General features: G+C 45.9%; 1 protein-coding gene across 1 annotated transcript; it reads left to right on the top strand.

The window, feature by feature from the left end:
- The first annotated feature begins 12,095 nt into the window (after window positions 1–12,095).
- Window positions 12,096–15,020, top strand: LOC118373844 (transcription factor SOX-4). Its single transcript, XM_035760110.2, has one exon. It carries the CDS (start codon window positions 12,623–12,625, stop codon window positions 13,781–13,783), a length of 1,161 nt encoding a protein of 386 aa, XP_035616003.1. The 5' UTR covers window positions 12,096–12,622; the 3' UTR covers window positions 13,784–15,020.
- Window positions 15,021–15,588: the final 568 nt, after the last annotated feature.

Here is a 15,588-nt window from a genome sequence, read left to right as displayed (position 1 = left end):
CCTCTCTCTCTCTCTCTCTATTCCTCCTCTCAGTGGAGCTGCTTCTCTCTCTCTATTCCTCCTCTCAGTGGAGCTGCTTCTCTCTCTCTCTCTCTATTCCTCCTCTCAGTGGAGCTGCTTCTCTCTCTCTATTCCTCCTCTCAGTGGAGCTGCTTCTCCCTCTCTCTATTCCTCCTCTCAGTGGAGCTGCTTCTCTCTCTCTATTCCTCCTCTCAGTGGAGCTGCCTCTCTCTCTCTCTATTCCTCCTCTCAGTGGAACTGCCTCTCTCTCTCTCTCTCTCTCTCTCTCTATTCCTCCTCTCAGTGGAGCTGCTTCTCTCTCTCTCTCTCTCTCTATTCCTCCTCTCAGTGGAGCTGCCTCTCTCTCTCTATTCCTCCTCTCAGTGGAGCTCAGAGCAGACACACACAGACTGAAACACACATGTCCACACACAGGGACGCACAGATGTTTACAGAATGTGTAAAGTAAACATTTTTTTTCTAAAGGGTAGCTTTAGTGTAGATTAACTTTTTCCAGTGTCGAGTAATTAGTAGCGTGGTAAGCTCTGTTTTCAGAGTAGCTTCCTCAACACTGACAGCATATGACCAGTGGAGATCCTCAGCAGTCCAGACTCTACCTCATCGGTCTCACTATCTCTGTAGCGTTGACATCTTGTCAGTGTATACCATCCTCTCTTTTCCTCGCCCTCCCTATACTCCCTTTCCATTGCTACCCCCATTTCCCCCGTCCCTCTTCAAAGCTCTCCCCCTTCTCTTGTTCTCCTCTCTTTCCCCCCCCCCCCCCCTCCCCCACATCAGTCTCTCTCTGCAGACAAACATCTCTGAATGCTGCTGTGTGGTGCTGCAAATTGGTTTCAGGGCATTCCGTATTATTCGGTACATCATGTAAGTCTGAGACTCTCCCTTCACTGTGTTACGTTCCGTAAGAGTTACATTAGAAGGATGGTAACTTGAGGACAGTGGTTGGTCGGAGTGGATGGATGGGCGTATAACACGAACGTCTATCAACCCAAAAGAGTTCAAATCTCATCAAAGACAATTTTAGCTAATTAGCAACTTTTCAACTATTTACTACTTTTTTGTTGTTGTGCTATTTTACAACTACTTAGCATGTTAACAAATGTTAACAAATGTTAATCTTATCTGTTTTAGCTAAACCTTCACCTAACCATAACCATAAACCTTTTAGTTAATCCTTATCCTAACCTTAACCTAACTCCAAAACTCAACTCTGACATTAACACTAACCATACCCCTAACCCTTAGCCTAGCTAATGTTAGCGAGCTAGCTAACGTTAGCCACCTAACCACCCGGCTCGAATTTGTAACATGTCATATTTTTTTGGCAAATTTGTAACCTATTAGGCTTTTTGTGAATTGTAAACATATTGTACGCTTTGTAAAGTCATAACAAATAACACTAATTGTAATACGTAACATATCATACAAAATGTGTGATGGACATTCACAAATTAATACATACGATACGAAACATATCATTACTAAAGGGAGTGTCTCAGATTGACATACAGAATGATACGAAATGCTCTGAGACCAGGTTGGGTCCTGATTTAGGTCAGAGTGTCTGCTCTCTGTCTGCTGTGTTGCTACGCTGTCTGATCACTACATGTCTGCTCTCCACCACCCCCAGCGCCCTTTCCTCTGACCCCCAGCTCAAGACACTTTCCCTGGGTAAGATGAGGACAGACACAGCCTGGAAAGCCTGCAGGGGTTACCAGACACCCAAAATACCAGATGTATTTCTGTGTGTGTGTCTGAGTGCAGGAGAAGACTGTGAGAGGGTGGGGAGGAGGGAGCTAACAAGAGAGGAGGATAGTGAAAGTGGAGATCATAGAATGGGTAAGAATTTGATAGAGAAGAGAAAGAGAGACGCAGGTTTACAGACGACCCAGAATCGCTTTGCTCCAAAGCGAAATATTGGAGATTTTTGGCAGATGAAGAGCTCTCTCTCTTTCTATCTCTCCCTCTCTCGCCATTATTTTCTCCCTCTATCTCTCTTTTCTTCCCATCCCTCCCTCTGTCCCTTTCTCCTCTCTGAGTAACTTGCTTCTCTCCTCATCACTTTCTCTACTCTTCTATCTTTCGTTCTATCTTTCTATCTTTCACTCTCCCTCTGTTTCTCTCTTCTTCTGTTTCTCTCTCCCTCTGTTTCTCTCTCCTTCTGTTTCTCTCTCCCTCTGTTTCTCTCTCCTTCTGTTTCTCTCTCCCTCTGTTTCTCTCTCCCTCTGTTTCTCTCTCCCTCTGTTTCTCTCTCCCTCTGTTTCTCTCTCCCTCTGTTTCTCTCTCCCTCTGTTTCTCTCTTCCTCTGTTTCTCTCCTCCTTCTGTTTCTCTCTTCCTCTGTTTCTCTCTCCCTCTGTTTCTCTCTCCCTCTGTTTCTCTCCTCTTCTGTTTCTCTCCTCTTCTATTTCTCTCTCCTCCTTCTGTTTCTCTCTCCCTCTGTTTCTCTCCCTCTGTTTCTCTCCTCTTCTGTTTCTCTCCCTCTGTTTCTCTCCTCTTCTGTTTCTCTCTCCCTCTGTTTCTCTCTCCCTCTGTTTCTCTCTCCCTCTGTTTCTCTCCTCTTCTGTTTCTCTCTCCCTCTGTTTCTCTCCTCTTCTGTTTCTCTCCTCCTTCTGTTTCTCTCCTCTTCTGTTTCTCTCCTCCTTCTGTTTCTCTCCTCTTCTGTTTCTCTCCTCCTTCTGTTTCTCTCCTCTTCTGTTTCTCTCCTCCTTCTGTTTCTCTCCTCCTTCTGTTTCTCTCCTCCTTCTGTTTCTCTCCTTCTGTTTCTCTCCTCCTTCTGTTTCTCTCCTCTTCTGTTTCTCTCCTCCTTCTGCTTCTCTCTCCCTCTGTTTCTCTTCTGTTTCTCTCCTCCTTCTGTTTCTCTCCTTCTGTTTCTCTCCTCCTTCTGCTTCTCTCTCCCTCTGTTTCTCTTCTGTTTCTTTCCTCCTTCTGTTTCTCTCCTCTTCTGTTTCTCTCCTCCTTCTGCTTCTCTCCTCATTCTGTTTCTCTCCTCCTTCTGTTTCTCTCCTCTTCTGTTTGTCTCTTCCTCTGCAGCCAGTGATGGATCCACAGACAGACGATTGCAGCGCAGCTCAAAACTTAACTCCAGGACGCACTCCCCAAATTCTTTGTTCCTCTCCTCCTCCTTTTCTCTCCTCATCCTTTTGACTGCTGTTCCTCCTGCTCTGCTCCTCCTGCTCTCCTCCTCCTGCTCTGTTCCTCCTGCTCTGTTCCTCCTGCTCTGTTCCTCCTGCTCTGCTCCTCCTGCTCTGTTCCTCCTGCTCTGCTCCTCCTGCTCTGTTCCTCCTGCTCTGCTCCTCCTGCTCTGTTCCTCCTGCTCTGTTCCTCCTGCTCTGTTCCTCCTGCTCTGTTCCTCCTGCTCTGCTCCTCCTGCTCTGTTCCTCCTGCTCTGCTCCTCCTGCTCTGTTCCTCCTGCTCTGCTCCTCCTGCTCTGCTCCTCCTGCTCTGTTCCTCCTGCTCTGCTCCTCCTGCTCTGTTCATCCTGCTCTGTTCCTCCTGCTCTGCTCCTCCTGCTCTGTTCCTCCTGCTCTGTTCCTCCTGCTCTGCTCCTCCTGCTCTGTTCCTCCTGCTCTGTTCCTCCTGCTCTGCTCCTCCTGCTCTGTTCCTCCTGCTCTGTTCCTCCTGCTCTGCTCCTCCTGCTCTGTTCCTCCTGCTCTGCAGGATAAATCACATTTTTTGCTTTTGCTTTTTTCTCCGATTCATCCGCAGAAAATTCTGTGACTCCAAAAAGCTGACGACTCCGTTTCATCCACTTCTCTCCGAAAACGATCCTCCTTCTGGGAAGAAAATAAGTGGCGTCGACTTTTCGAGAAGACTTTTCTCTCGGCTCATCTTCATCTGATCTCTTCCTCTTCCTCTGCTCGGAGATTTTCAGAGATGCCCCGAAAACAGAGTGTAGTTGTGTCGCAGTGCTCTCGTCTCCGTTGTACATCTGAGTCCCGCAGCAGCAGACTGATACCCAGCTCTGTCTCACTGTGTGTGTGTGTGTTTTCCTGCTAGAGTGTGTGTGCGGCTGTCTCGCCATGACACAGCTACCATATGACTTGCCTTGTCATCTTCAGGAGAGCGGCATTATGGGACTATTATGGGCGTTACATTGTCAGACCACACCCTCTCTCGTCCTTCAGGGAACTTCGTTGATCTGAAAACGCCGTCGACCGACAAAAATCAAATGACAATTTATTGCAAAGAAGAAAGACGAAAATACATCTCAACACAACATACCTACTTTACGGGGAGCAAAATAGCAGCTGATGACTCCATTTCATCCTCTCATACAGCTGATGACTCCATTTCATCCTCTCATACAGCTGATGACTCCATTTACGTCCTCTCATACAGCTGATGACTCCATTTCATCCTCTCATACAGCTGATGACTCCATTTCATCCTCTCATACAGCTGATGACTCCATTTCATCCTCTCAAACAGCTGATGACTCCATTTACATACAGCTGATGACTCCATTTCATCCTCTCATACAGCTGATGACTCCATTTCATCCTCTCCGAAAACGAGGAAAAGAAATGCAATCTACTTTTCAAGAAGAGGAGGAAGCCTCCTCTATCCCTCCACAAAATGATTTATTTCTCTCTCACTCTCTATCTCAAATCAAATCAAATCAAATGTTATTGGTCACATACCCATGGTTAGCAGATGTAAATTATAGTTCCAACAGTGCAGTAATATCTAACAAATAATCGGACAATTCCCAACAAATACCTGATACACACATATCTAACAATCTCACTCTCTCTCTCTCTCTCTCTCTCTCTCTCTCTCTCTCTCTCTCTCTCTCTCTCTCTCTCTCTCACTCTCTCTTTCTCTCTCTCTCTCTCTCTCTCTCTCTCTCTCTCTCTCTCTCTCTCTCTCTCTCTCTCTTCTCTCTCTCTCTCTCTCTCTCTCTCTCTCTCTGTCTCTCTCTCTGTCTCTGTCTCTCTCTCTCTCTCTTCTCTCTCTCTCTCTCTCTCTCTCTCTCTCTCTCTCTCTCTCTCTCTCTCTCTCTCTCTCTCTCTCTCTCTCACTCTCTCTCTGTCTCTCTCTCACTCTCTCTTTCTTACTCTCTCTCTCTCTCTCTCTCTCTCTCTCTCTCTCTGCCTCTCTCTCTCTCTCTCTGTCTCTCTCACTCTCTCTTTCTTACTCTCTCTCTCTCTGTCTCTCTCTCTCTCACTGTCTCTCTCTCTCGCTGTCTCTCTCTCTCTCTCTCTGTGTGTGTGTCTCTCTCTCTCTCTCTCTCTCTGTCTCTCTCTGTCTCTCTCTCTGTCTCTCTCTCTCTCTCTCTTTCTCTCTCTCTCTCTCTCTCTCTCTCCCTGTCTCTCTCTCTCTCTCTCTCTTTCAATTCAATTTAAGTGGCTTTATTGGCATGGGAAGCATATGTTTGCATTGCCAAAGCACGCAAAAGTGAAATATGCAATAAAAACGAACAGTTAACATTACACACACAGAAGTTCCAAAAGAATAAAGACATTCCAAATGTCATAGTATTTCTATATACAGTGTTGTAATAATATGCAAATAGTTAATGTACCAATGGGAAAATATATAAGCATAAATATGGTTTGTATTTACAATCGTGTTTGTTCTTCACTGGTTGCCCTTTTATTGTGGCAACAGGTCACAAAATATTGCAGCTGTGATGGCACACTGTGGAATTTCATCAAATAGATATGGGGGTTTATCAAATTTGTATTTTTTTCCGAATTCGTTGTGGGTCTGTGTAATCTGAGGGAAATATGTGTCTCTAATATGGTCATACATTTGGCAGGAGGTTAGGAAACGCAGCTCAGTTTCCACCTCATTTTGTGGGCAGTGAGCACATAGCCTGTCTGCTCTTGAGAGCCAGGTCTGCCTACGGCGGCCTTTCTCAATAGCAGGGCTATGCTCATTGAGTCTGTACATAGTCAAAGCTTTCCTTACGTTTGGGTCAATCACAGTGGACATAAATAGCGTTCTAGTTTTTTTGTTGATTCTTTCCAATGTGTTTAGTAATTATATTTTTGTTGTAGAGTTAAACGGCTCTTGTCTGGATTTTGATAATCAGCGGCTATCGGCCTAATTCTGCTCTGCATGCATTATTTGGTGTTCTACGTTGTACACAGAGGATATTTTAGTAGAATTCTGCATGCAGAGTCTCAATTTAGTGTGCCACCCATTTTGTGAATTCTTGGTTGGTGAGCCCAGACCTCACAACCATAAAGAGCAATGAGTTTGATAAATTATTCAGGTATTTTTTGTCAGATCCTAATTGTTATGTCACATTGTATGTTTCTTCTTGCCTCTCAGCTCGTTCACAGCTTTGTAGAAGTTACTGATAGCACTGATGTTTAGGCCGAGGTATGTATAGTTGTTTTGTGTGCTCCAGGGCAACGGTGTCTCGATGGAATTTGTATTTGTGGTCCTGGCAACTGGACCTTGTTTGGAACACCATTATTTTTGTCTTACTGTCAGGGCCCAGGTCAGGTCAGACAGAATCTGTGCAGAATATCTAGGTGCTGCTGTAGACCCTCTTTGGTTGGGGACAGAAGCACCAGATCATCAGCAGACATTTGACTTCAGATTTCCCAAGGTTGCTGTTGACACATATCCCACGGTAGTTATTGGGGTCAAATTTGTCTCCACTTTTGTGGATTGGTGTGATCAGTCCTTGGTTCCAAATATTGGGGAAGATGCCCAATAAGATTATGCTAATTATGTGGTCTGTATTTTTTTATAATTTTTATAATTTCATTTAGGATACCATCAACCCCACAGACCTTTTTGGGTTTTAGGGTTTGTATTTTGTCCTGTAGTTTGTTCAGTGTAATTGGAGAATTCTGGTCGTCTTTAATAATTGATTCTAAGATTTATATTTGATCCTGTATATGTTTATGCTGTTTGTTCTTTGTTACAGAGACACAACGACTGGAGAAGTGGTTTATCGACACATCTCTGTTTTGGATAGATAACTCTTCGTGTTGTTGTTTGTTTTCCAATTTAACCATAAGTGGTTAGTCTATGGATTATTTAATTATATTAAGCTGATTTCTGACATGCTGTTCCTTCTTTTTCCATAGTGTATTTCTGTATTGTTTTAGTGGTTCACCATAGTGAAGGCGTAGACTCAGGTTTCCTGGGATACTAGGATTTTGTTTGGATAGGGTTTTCTCAATTTCTTTCTTATGCTTTTGAATTCTTCGTCAAACCATTCGTCATTGTTGTTTTCTTTGGTTGTCTGCTTGAAAAATGTTTGATAGGGAAGCTGAGAGGTCAAAAAATACTGCTTCGGTTATCTACTGCCAAGTTTAAACCTTCACTATTAGAGTGAAACCTTTTGTCCTGGCAATTCAGTCTACAAGGGATTGAATTTATCGCTGCCTAATTGTTTTTTTGGTAGGTTTGTCTACTATTTTCCTTCCACCTATAGCATTTCTTAATACTATTCGGTTCCTTTGGCTTTGATGCCTCATGGTTGATTACTGCTCTGGTCAAATAGACTGTGATTTTGCTGTAAACTGATAGGACTGTCAGTGGGCTGACTGAGAACGCTCTAAGTGTTTGGGTTGAGGTCAGTGATAAAGTAATCTACAGCACTACTGCCAAGGGATGAGCTGTAGGTGTACCTACCATAAGAGTCCCCTACCATTGGCTGTGTACAGGACCTGTGTGCGACAGAGCTGCAGGAGTTGTGACCCGTTTTTCTTGATTGTTTTGTCACAGTTGTGTCTAGGGGGGGGGGCATATCTAGGGAGGGAATGCTGTCACCTCCAGGTAGGTGTTTGTCCCCCTGTGTGCTGAGACAGTCAGGTTCTTGTCCTGTTCTGTCATTTAATTCTCCACAGATGTGTACATGTACATGTCCCTGGGCCTGGAAATGGTTGATCTCCCCCTCTAGGATGGAGAAGTTAAAGTATGGGGATTCTACTGGGGGGGATATAGGGAATACACATGAGGTTATTTTTGTCTGTTAACATAATATTATTCATTTCTATCCAGATGTAAAATGTTCCTGTTTTGACTAATTTAGTAAGAGTGGGTTAGGTCTTCTCTATACCAGAGTAACATACCCACTGAGTCTCTTCCTTGTTTCACACCTGGTAGTTTGGTGGATGGGACCAGCTCTCTGTAACCTAGAAGGCAACCAGTGGGTCCATCTCCTCTACACCAGGTTTTTGTAGAATGACAATGTCAATATTTCCAATTTCTTTGATGAAGTCTGTGTTACTGCTCTTAAGGCCAAAGGCAGATGACCTCAGACCTTGTATATTCCAGGATGAGATAGTAAGATCTTTGTGTTCCGTAGTGTCTAGTGTTGTTTTGGTGTGGTTTAGGCCTGGACCATCACAGTAGGTGTGAGCAGAGCATTTTGAGCATCAGATACATAACTCTTAGGTCTCAGGATGGTGCTTGGGGGGGTATTATAGTGGGGGTTGGACCTGTTGCTCTGCTCACGAGCTGGGCATATGTAATGTTGATCTCCTTGCTGCAGGGGTGGGGAGTATGGGGGGGGGCATAAGACTGGTCCGGGGGGGGCTATGTAGGGTGTGGCTAGGGTTTGTTTGGGGAGAGGTCGACTGGTTGAGGTGAGGATGTGGCTGGTGGTTTTGTGGTCTAGGTGTAGGTCCTCTTGGTGTAGGTCCTTTGGGTGTAGACCCTCTTGGTGTGAACCCTCTTGGTGTAGGTCCTCTTAGTGTGAATAATTTGGGGCTAGGTTCTCTTGGTGTGAATCCTCTTGGTGTAGGTTCTCTTGGTGTGAAGCCTCTTGGTGTAGGCCCTCTTGGTGTGAATCCTCTTGGTGTAGGTCATCTTGGTGTGAATCCTCCTGGTGTGAATCCTCTGGGTGTAGGTCCTCTTCATGTGAATCCTCTGGGTGTAGGTCCTCTTGGTGTGAATCCTCTGGGTAGAGGGCCTCTTGGTGTAAATCCTCTAGGTGTAGGTCCTCTTGGTGTGAATCCTCTGGGAGGAGAGCCTCTTGGTGTGAATTCTCTGGGTGTAGGTCCTCTTGGTGTGAATACTCTGGGAGGAGAGCCTCTTGGTGTGAATTCTCTGGGTTTAGGTCCTCTTGGTGTGAATACTCTTGGTGTAGATCTTCTTGGTGTGAATCCTCTGGGTGGAGGGCCTCTTGGTGTGAACCCTCTTGGTGTAGGACCTCTTGGTATGAATCCTCTGGGTGGAGGGCCTCTTGGTGTAGGTCCTCTTGGTATGAATCCTCTTGGTGTAGGTCCTCTAGGTATGACGCCTCTTGGTATGAAGCCTCTTGGTGTAGGTCCTCTTGGTGTAGGTCCTCTTGGTGTAGGACCTCTTGGTATGAATCCTCTGGGTGTAGGTCCTCTTGGTATGAATTCTCTGGGTGTAGGTCCTCTTGGTATGAATCCTCTGGGTGTAGGGCCTCTTGGTATGAATCCCCTTGGTGTAGGTCCTCTTGGTTTGAATCCTATGGGTGTAAGTCCTCTTGGTGTAAGTCATCTTGGTGTAGGTTCTCCTTTCTTCTCCCTCTGGTCTCCTTCTGTTCTCCCTCTGGTCTCCATTTGTGCTCCTTTGTTCTCCCTCTGGTCTCCATTTGTTCTCCCTCTGGTCTCCATTTGTTCTCCCTCTGGTCTCCCTCTGTTCTCCCTCTGGTCTCCCTCTGTTCTCCCTCTGGTCTCCATTTGTTCTCCCTCTGGTCTCCCTCTGGTCTCCCTCTGTTCTCCCTCTGGTCTCCATTTGTTCTCCCTCTGGTCTCCCTCTGGTCTCCATTTGTTCTCCCTCTGGTCTCCCTCTGGTCTCCCTCTGGTCTCCATTTGTTCTCCCTCTGGTCTCCCTTTGTTCTCCCTCTGGTCTCCCTCTGGTCTCCATTTGTTCTCCTTTGTTCTCCCTCTGGTCTCCCTCTGGTCTCCATTTGTTCTCCTTTGTTCTCCCTCTGGTCTCCCTCTGGTCTCCCTCTGGTCTCCCTCTGGTCTCCATTTGTTCTCCCTCTGGTCTCCCTCTGGTCTCCCTCTGGTCTCCATTTGTTCTCCCTCTGGTCTCCATTTGTTCTCCTTTGTTCTCCCTCCTATTTGTCTGTTTTCATACCAGCTGTCCCTCTCTTTTCATCCTCATGATGTTTTTTAAAGATTGTGTAATGTGCAGGGCCTTCTGGTATCAGTGGCTGGTAACAGTAACAATGTGGGGTGAGAACTGACCACCTGTGCTGTCTGCCACATTCATACACACAGCGGACAGAACATGCAGTCTGCCTATGACTCAGAGGACAGAAACTGGTCAGCAAAACACAGTGTGTGCATGTGTGCGTGTGCGTGCGTGCGTGCGTGCGTGCGTGCGTGTGTGTGTGTGTGTGTGTGTGTGTGTGTGTGTGTGTGTGTGTGTAGTGAGTCATTCAGTTTCTAACAAGCCTGTTATAACTGAGTTGGAGTTTTTCCAGGATTTCAAAGTTTGAACTGGTTGGAAAGTCCCCTTCACTTAGTTAAACAAGATAAGTATTCACACACACACACACAGATGCACACAGACACTCACAGACACGCACACACACACTCACACACGCACACACGCACACACACAGACACACACACAGACACACACACACACAGACACACACGCACACACGCACACACACACACACACACACTCACACAGATGCACACAGACACACACACACACACACACACGTGCACACGCACACACACACAAAAAAAATTAAAGGCCCCATTGTGCATGACCTTAAGTCAAATTGGTAGCTTCATTCCTCTGCAGTTGGGACAAAGTAGAAGCCTCTTTCTTACTGTCCATGGGAATCATACTGTTGAGCTCCAACCCCTGTCCGGCACTTCTTAACTGATTCCCTGTGTAGGCTACTCATGGAGAATAACAGCAAGGTAATATTACTGTGTCCCAAATGGCACCCTATTCCCAATGTAGTGCACTACTTTATACCAGAGTCTATAAGGTAGTAGTGCACTACTTTAGACCAGGGTCTATAGGGTAGTAGTACTCTACTTTAGACCAGGGTCTATAGGGTAGTAGTGCACTACTTTAGACCAGGGTCTATAGGGTAGTAGTGCACTACTTTAGACCAGGGTCTATAGGGTAGTAGTGCACTACTTTAGACCAGGGTCTATAGGGTAGTAGTGCACTACTTTAGACAAGGGTCTATAGGGTAGTAGTGTACTACTTTAGACCAGGGTCTATAGGGTAGTAGTGCACTACTTTAGACCAGGATCTATAGGGTAGTAGTGCACTACTTTAGATCAGGGTCTATAGGGTAGTAGTGCACTAATTTAGACCAAAATATCATGATGAGACAGGTTAACAAGGAATTGATATTCAAATGTATTATTTATTTAAGGTAGGTGCACATACACACATAGACACACATACACAAACAAATACACACACAAACACAGGCCTATGAAAACATGAATCACTTTCTCTCTGGCTCTACTCTGACATCTAGCGATGCCGCTTAACCAAACAGAGCTGAGAGAGAGAACAATAACAAGCGGCATTATGAGCGCGTGGCCTTGTAAAACTGTAGTGACCATGTGCGCTCAAACAATAACCTTGTCAGATCAACAATAAACATGTTTGGTGGAAAATGGACATGATGCTTGTGTTAGGATTTATCTAATGGGTACTCTTTATGAGATTTCATTAATAAATGGTTATGTAAACAAAGATCCGTTTATATTATAAATGTATATTGTATCATGTCTTTTCGATCCCTGTCATGGCCGGCGTTGGTTTAATAGAATATACCATTTAATAACATTTACTGAAATAGTTTACTTTCTTTTGTATTTATATAATTTAATTCCAGATTAACTTTAATCCACATTGCATTGAACTAATGCATTTCTATTTATAATCATGGGTCTTATTATTGAGAGAGGCGGCAGAGGAAGGACTGCGAAGTTTTGACTCTCGGTTGGGTTCGGTCAGACAGGAATGAGGTCAGATACACGAATGTTCATTGCAGACCGATTATTATTACACGGTTTTATTCAGCCAATGGACTCCGACTGGGCGTGGTTATGGACAAAAACAGGATAGAGACAGCCTGTGATTGGCTGATTAGTGTAGCCTTTATTTCTCGCGAAGGGGATATAAAACTGTGTCGTGTTGAACGTTATGTTTACAGTATACTGGCAGACCGATAAGGAAAGAGAGGACTATGAAAAAGTGCGACACTTCCATTCTTCCACATGGTTCTGTCACTGCTAAGGCGAGCTGCGCAGACAGCGATATTATACCTCTCATAGGAAAGTTACAGTGTTGTTTTCAGCAGCGAAGTGCTCTAGGTATCACAGGGCGAGTTTTCAGTCGCACTGGCAGTTGAACGTTTGATTGCAGAACGTTGAAGGATTTTAATGTGTTATTTCGTTCTCTTTTTTTTAAGATATACTCGCGCTAGAGACTAACTGCGCAGAGTCTCCAAAACGGACTGAAAGATAGAGGAGACTTGCAATAACTTTTACGCAATCCGTCCAGTGTGGTTACATAAACATACGTTTATTGAGTGACTCAAAGAAAACCGATGATATAACAGCATTGGCAACTTTTACGCACTTTCTCACCATAACATCATTCTGAACAGCACTTTCTTTGGTACGTTTTCTGTCTAACCGAGAGATTGAGAAAGAAAGAGAAACGATGGTACAGCACATGAGCCACACAGAGAGCACAGATTCATTCTCTCCTGGTGGGGACGGCACCGATACCGGAGATATGGACTTGGACATGGACGCGTCTCCGACTCCCGGGTCTCCGCTATCCTCCACGGGAGGGGACCGAGGCAACGTCGCCTGGTGTAAAACCCCCACGGGACACATCAAGAGACCGATGAACGCATTTATGGTGTGGTCTCAGATCGAGAGGAGAAAGATCATGGAGCAGAGTCCGGACATGCACAATGCTGAGATTTCCAAGCGGCTGGGCAAGCGCTGGAAACTGCTCAAAGACACAGATAAGATCCCGTTCATCCAGGAAGCAGAGCGGCTGAGACTCAAGCACATGGCCGACTATCCTGACTACAAGTATCGGCCACGGAAGAAGGTTAAGACGCCCAGCTCCAAGACAGAGCGGGGGGAGAGGGGAGAGAAAGGCGCGGATAGGAGCAGGGGTTCTAAGTCCTCATCGAAAAGAGGCTCTGGGTCTAGGGGGAACAGCAGAGTGCCCAAGCCGGGACAGGGGAGCGTCAAGCTGCCTACCCAGGGGCAAGAGTGTGCGTCTCCCGCGGATCACCACACGCTCTACAAATCCAGGTCAGTGACTGGTGCCCGGCAGATACCAGACAAGCCAGCAAGGCGCAGCTACATGTTTAGTGGGGGAGGGAGCTTGGACAGCGGGCCACCCTCCGTGGGAGTCCCAGGGAGTCCCGCCCTGAGCAGCTCGTCTGAGTCCTGTGACCCGATGAGCCTGTATGAAGACCAGGCGACGGGGGCGAGCGACGCACTTTCCTCCAACCCTTCAACATCCTCACCATCATCGGCAGTCCGCCTCAGGTACACACGTGCGTCCTCTCCAACCCCGTCCGCCTCTCACTCCTCTTCCTCCTCCCTCTCTTCTTCCTCGGATGAAGAGCTGGAGGATGAGCGGTTCGAGCTACAGCCGAGCCCCGGGTTTGAGAGCATGTCTCTGGGCAGCATGGGGCCATGTGAGTCGGAGCTCGACAGGGACCTGGACTGGAGCTTCGGCGAGTGTGGGGCGGGATCTCACTTTGACTTCCCCGACTACTGCACCCCCGAGGTCAGCGAGATGATCTCGGGAGACTGGCTGGAGTCCACCATCTCCAACCTCGTTTTCACTTACTGAGCGGCGGAAAGGAGAGAAATCACAGAGAACAGGAGGGAAAGAGAAGCCCCGCCCCGCGCAAAACTAAAACCCAGTGAGTGTGAAAGAAGAATCTTCAGACATTCTTTCAGATTATTAGGGAGAGTGAAATGTGAGCTAAACTAACCCTCGTTTTGGAAAGAATAGCCTAATATTAATGACACGTGTTTAGGTTCAATTGTGCAGAATGTGTGTATAAAAACATAATCGTCTGTTCCATGTGGGTATTGACAAAGACACGAACGGGGACAGACAAGGGCGCATTTGCCTGGTGCGCCGAACTGAAGGAAAGTGCATCGCTTGCATTTGGAGAGAGAAGAGAGAAGGACTCTGAGCACGCCCCTTTTAGAAGTGACACACACACACAGACTTACTGAACTGAAGTATTCAACCGGCTGGCAGGAGGAGGTTTGTAGGTTGATGGTGAACATGACTATGGGTAAATGGGCTTTTGGAGAGCTTGATGTTGCCATGGAGATGAAAGCAGTTTAAGTGACCCACTTCAGTTGTTGTTCTCTGTGTGGGCGGGGTTTATGAAGGTGATATTCAGGTGGGTTTTTCTGAAGCTTAACATGCACGCGCTCCTTTGTGGAGTCGTCTGCACTGTTACATTGACTGATGCATCTGAAAATATGTTTATTACAATGTCATTACCGCGCTGATTGTGTGTGCGTGCGTGTGTGAGTGAGTGTGTGTGCGTATATGTGTGCGAGTGTGTGTGTGCGATCACAGAACACAGTTCACAATCACCAGCTTTCCTCTCAACGGCAGGACTTTTAATGAATTAACAACTCAAACTCAGAATCTTTTCTCTGAAAACCTTTTACACTCTGAATGCACATTTCAGGACCAATTCCCTTACTGCGCAACGCCTAGCACATCTGGCTGTAGTTATACTATATAGTTATACTATATCAGATGACGTTTTTTTATATATCGATGTATTTACACCAGCCCAACATGTTTTTTTATTATTAATAATTTGAAGTATTGTTATTGTATAATAGGTCTTGTTTGTGTGTAAACCACCTGGTATCCCTGTGCAGGAGGGCTAGAAGTGTATCTTATTTAAAATGTTGACATCTCTCACTTTTTAAAGGAGAACTCAGTAAGTGTGTCAGTTTTCTATATGTGTATTTTTGTACAATATCTACGGTAGGGAGTGCCAGAGGGGGGTTACGATATCTATGGGAGGGAGTGCCAGTGGGGGGTTACGATATCTATGGGAGGGAGTGCCAGAGGGGGGTTACGATATCTATGGGAGGGAGTGCCAGAGGGGGTTACGATATCTATGGGAGGGAGTGCCAGAGGGGGGTTACGATATCTATGGGAGGGAGTGCCAATGGTTTGATTCCTGATGGTTCAAAGCCAGAGGGTCCGTTGTCACATATATTCTGCTCCTTTATACAATGTTTACACTTGACAGTATGGCGCGCCACATGCTTCTTAAAGGCACAGTGTCTGTATTACAGCAGCCAAGTAGACACATTGACACCCGCTACGTCACTAGAGCGTCAGCTGCACCCAGTGACTGTGTTTCAACGGTGGATTTGCATAACTTGGACCCAGAATGTATTTGTGTTATCTTGTCTAGGAGTGGCACGATGGCACAAACAGACTGGCGGCCAGGCTACAGTATATCAGAATTGTTCAAGAGAGAGATAGAGATGCTGTTGGATTGAGAGGAAAACATCGGTATGCTTTTGTTGATAGGGTTGATTTGAAACCACTGACTGGATGGAATGTGACACTCACACATTCTAAATGCCTATTTGAGTCAGAGGGAG

Source organism: Oncorhynchus keta, chromosome 20 (assembly GCF_023373465.1).
Source record: "Oncorhynchus keta strain PuntledgeMale-10-30-2019 chromosome 20, Oket_V2, whole genome shotgun sequence".
In the NCBI taxonomy this organism is placed as follows: domain Eukaryota; kingdom Metazoa; phylum Chordata; class Actinopteri; order Salmoniformes; family Salmonidae; genus Oncorhynchus; species Oncorhynchus keta.
Note: the sequence above shows the minus strand (reverse complement) of the source record. Positions and strands in the feature narration are given on the sequence as shown.

Bases quoted from the DNA above. Each gene is read 5' to 3' on its own strand.
- LOC118373844 (XM_035760110.2), top strand. From the start codon at position 12,623: ATGGTACAGCACATGAGCCACACAGAGAGCACAGATTCATTCTCTCCT.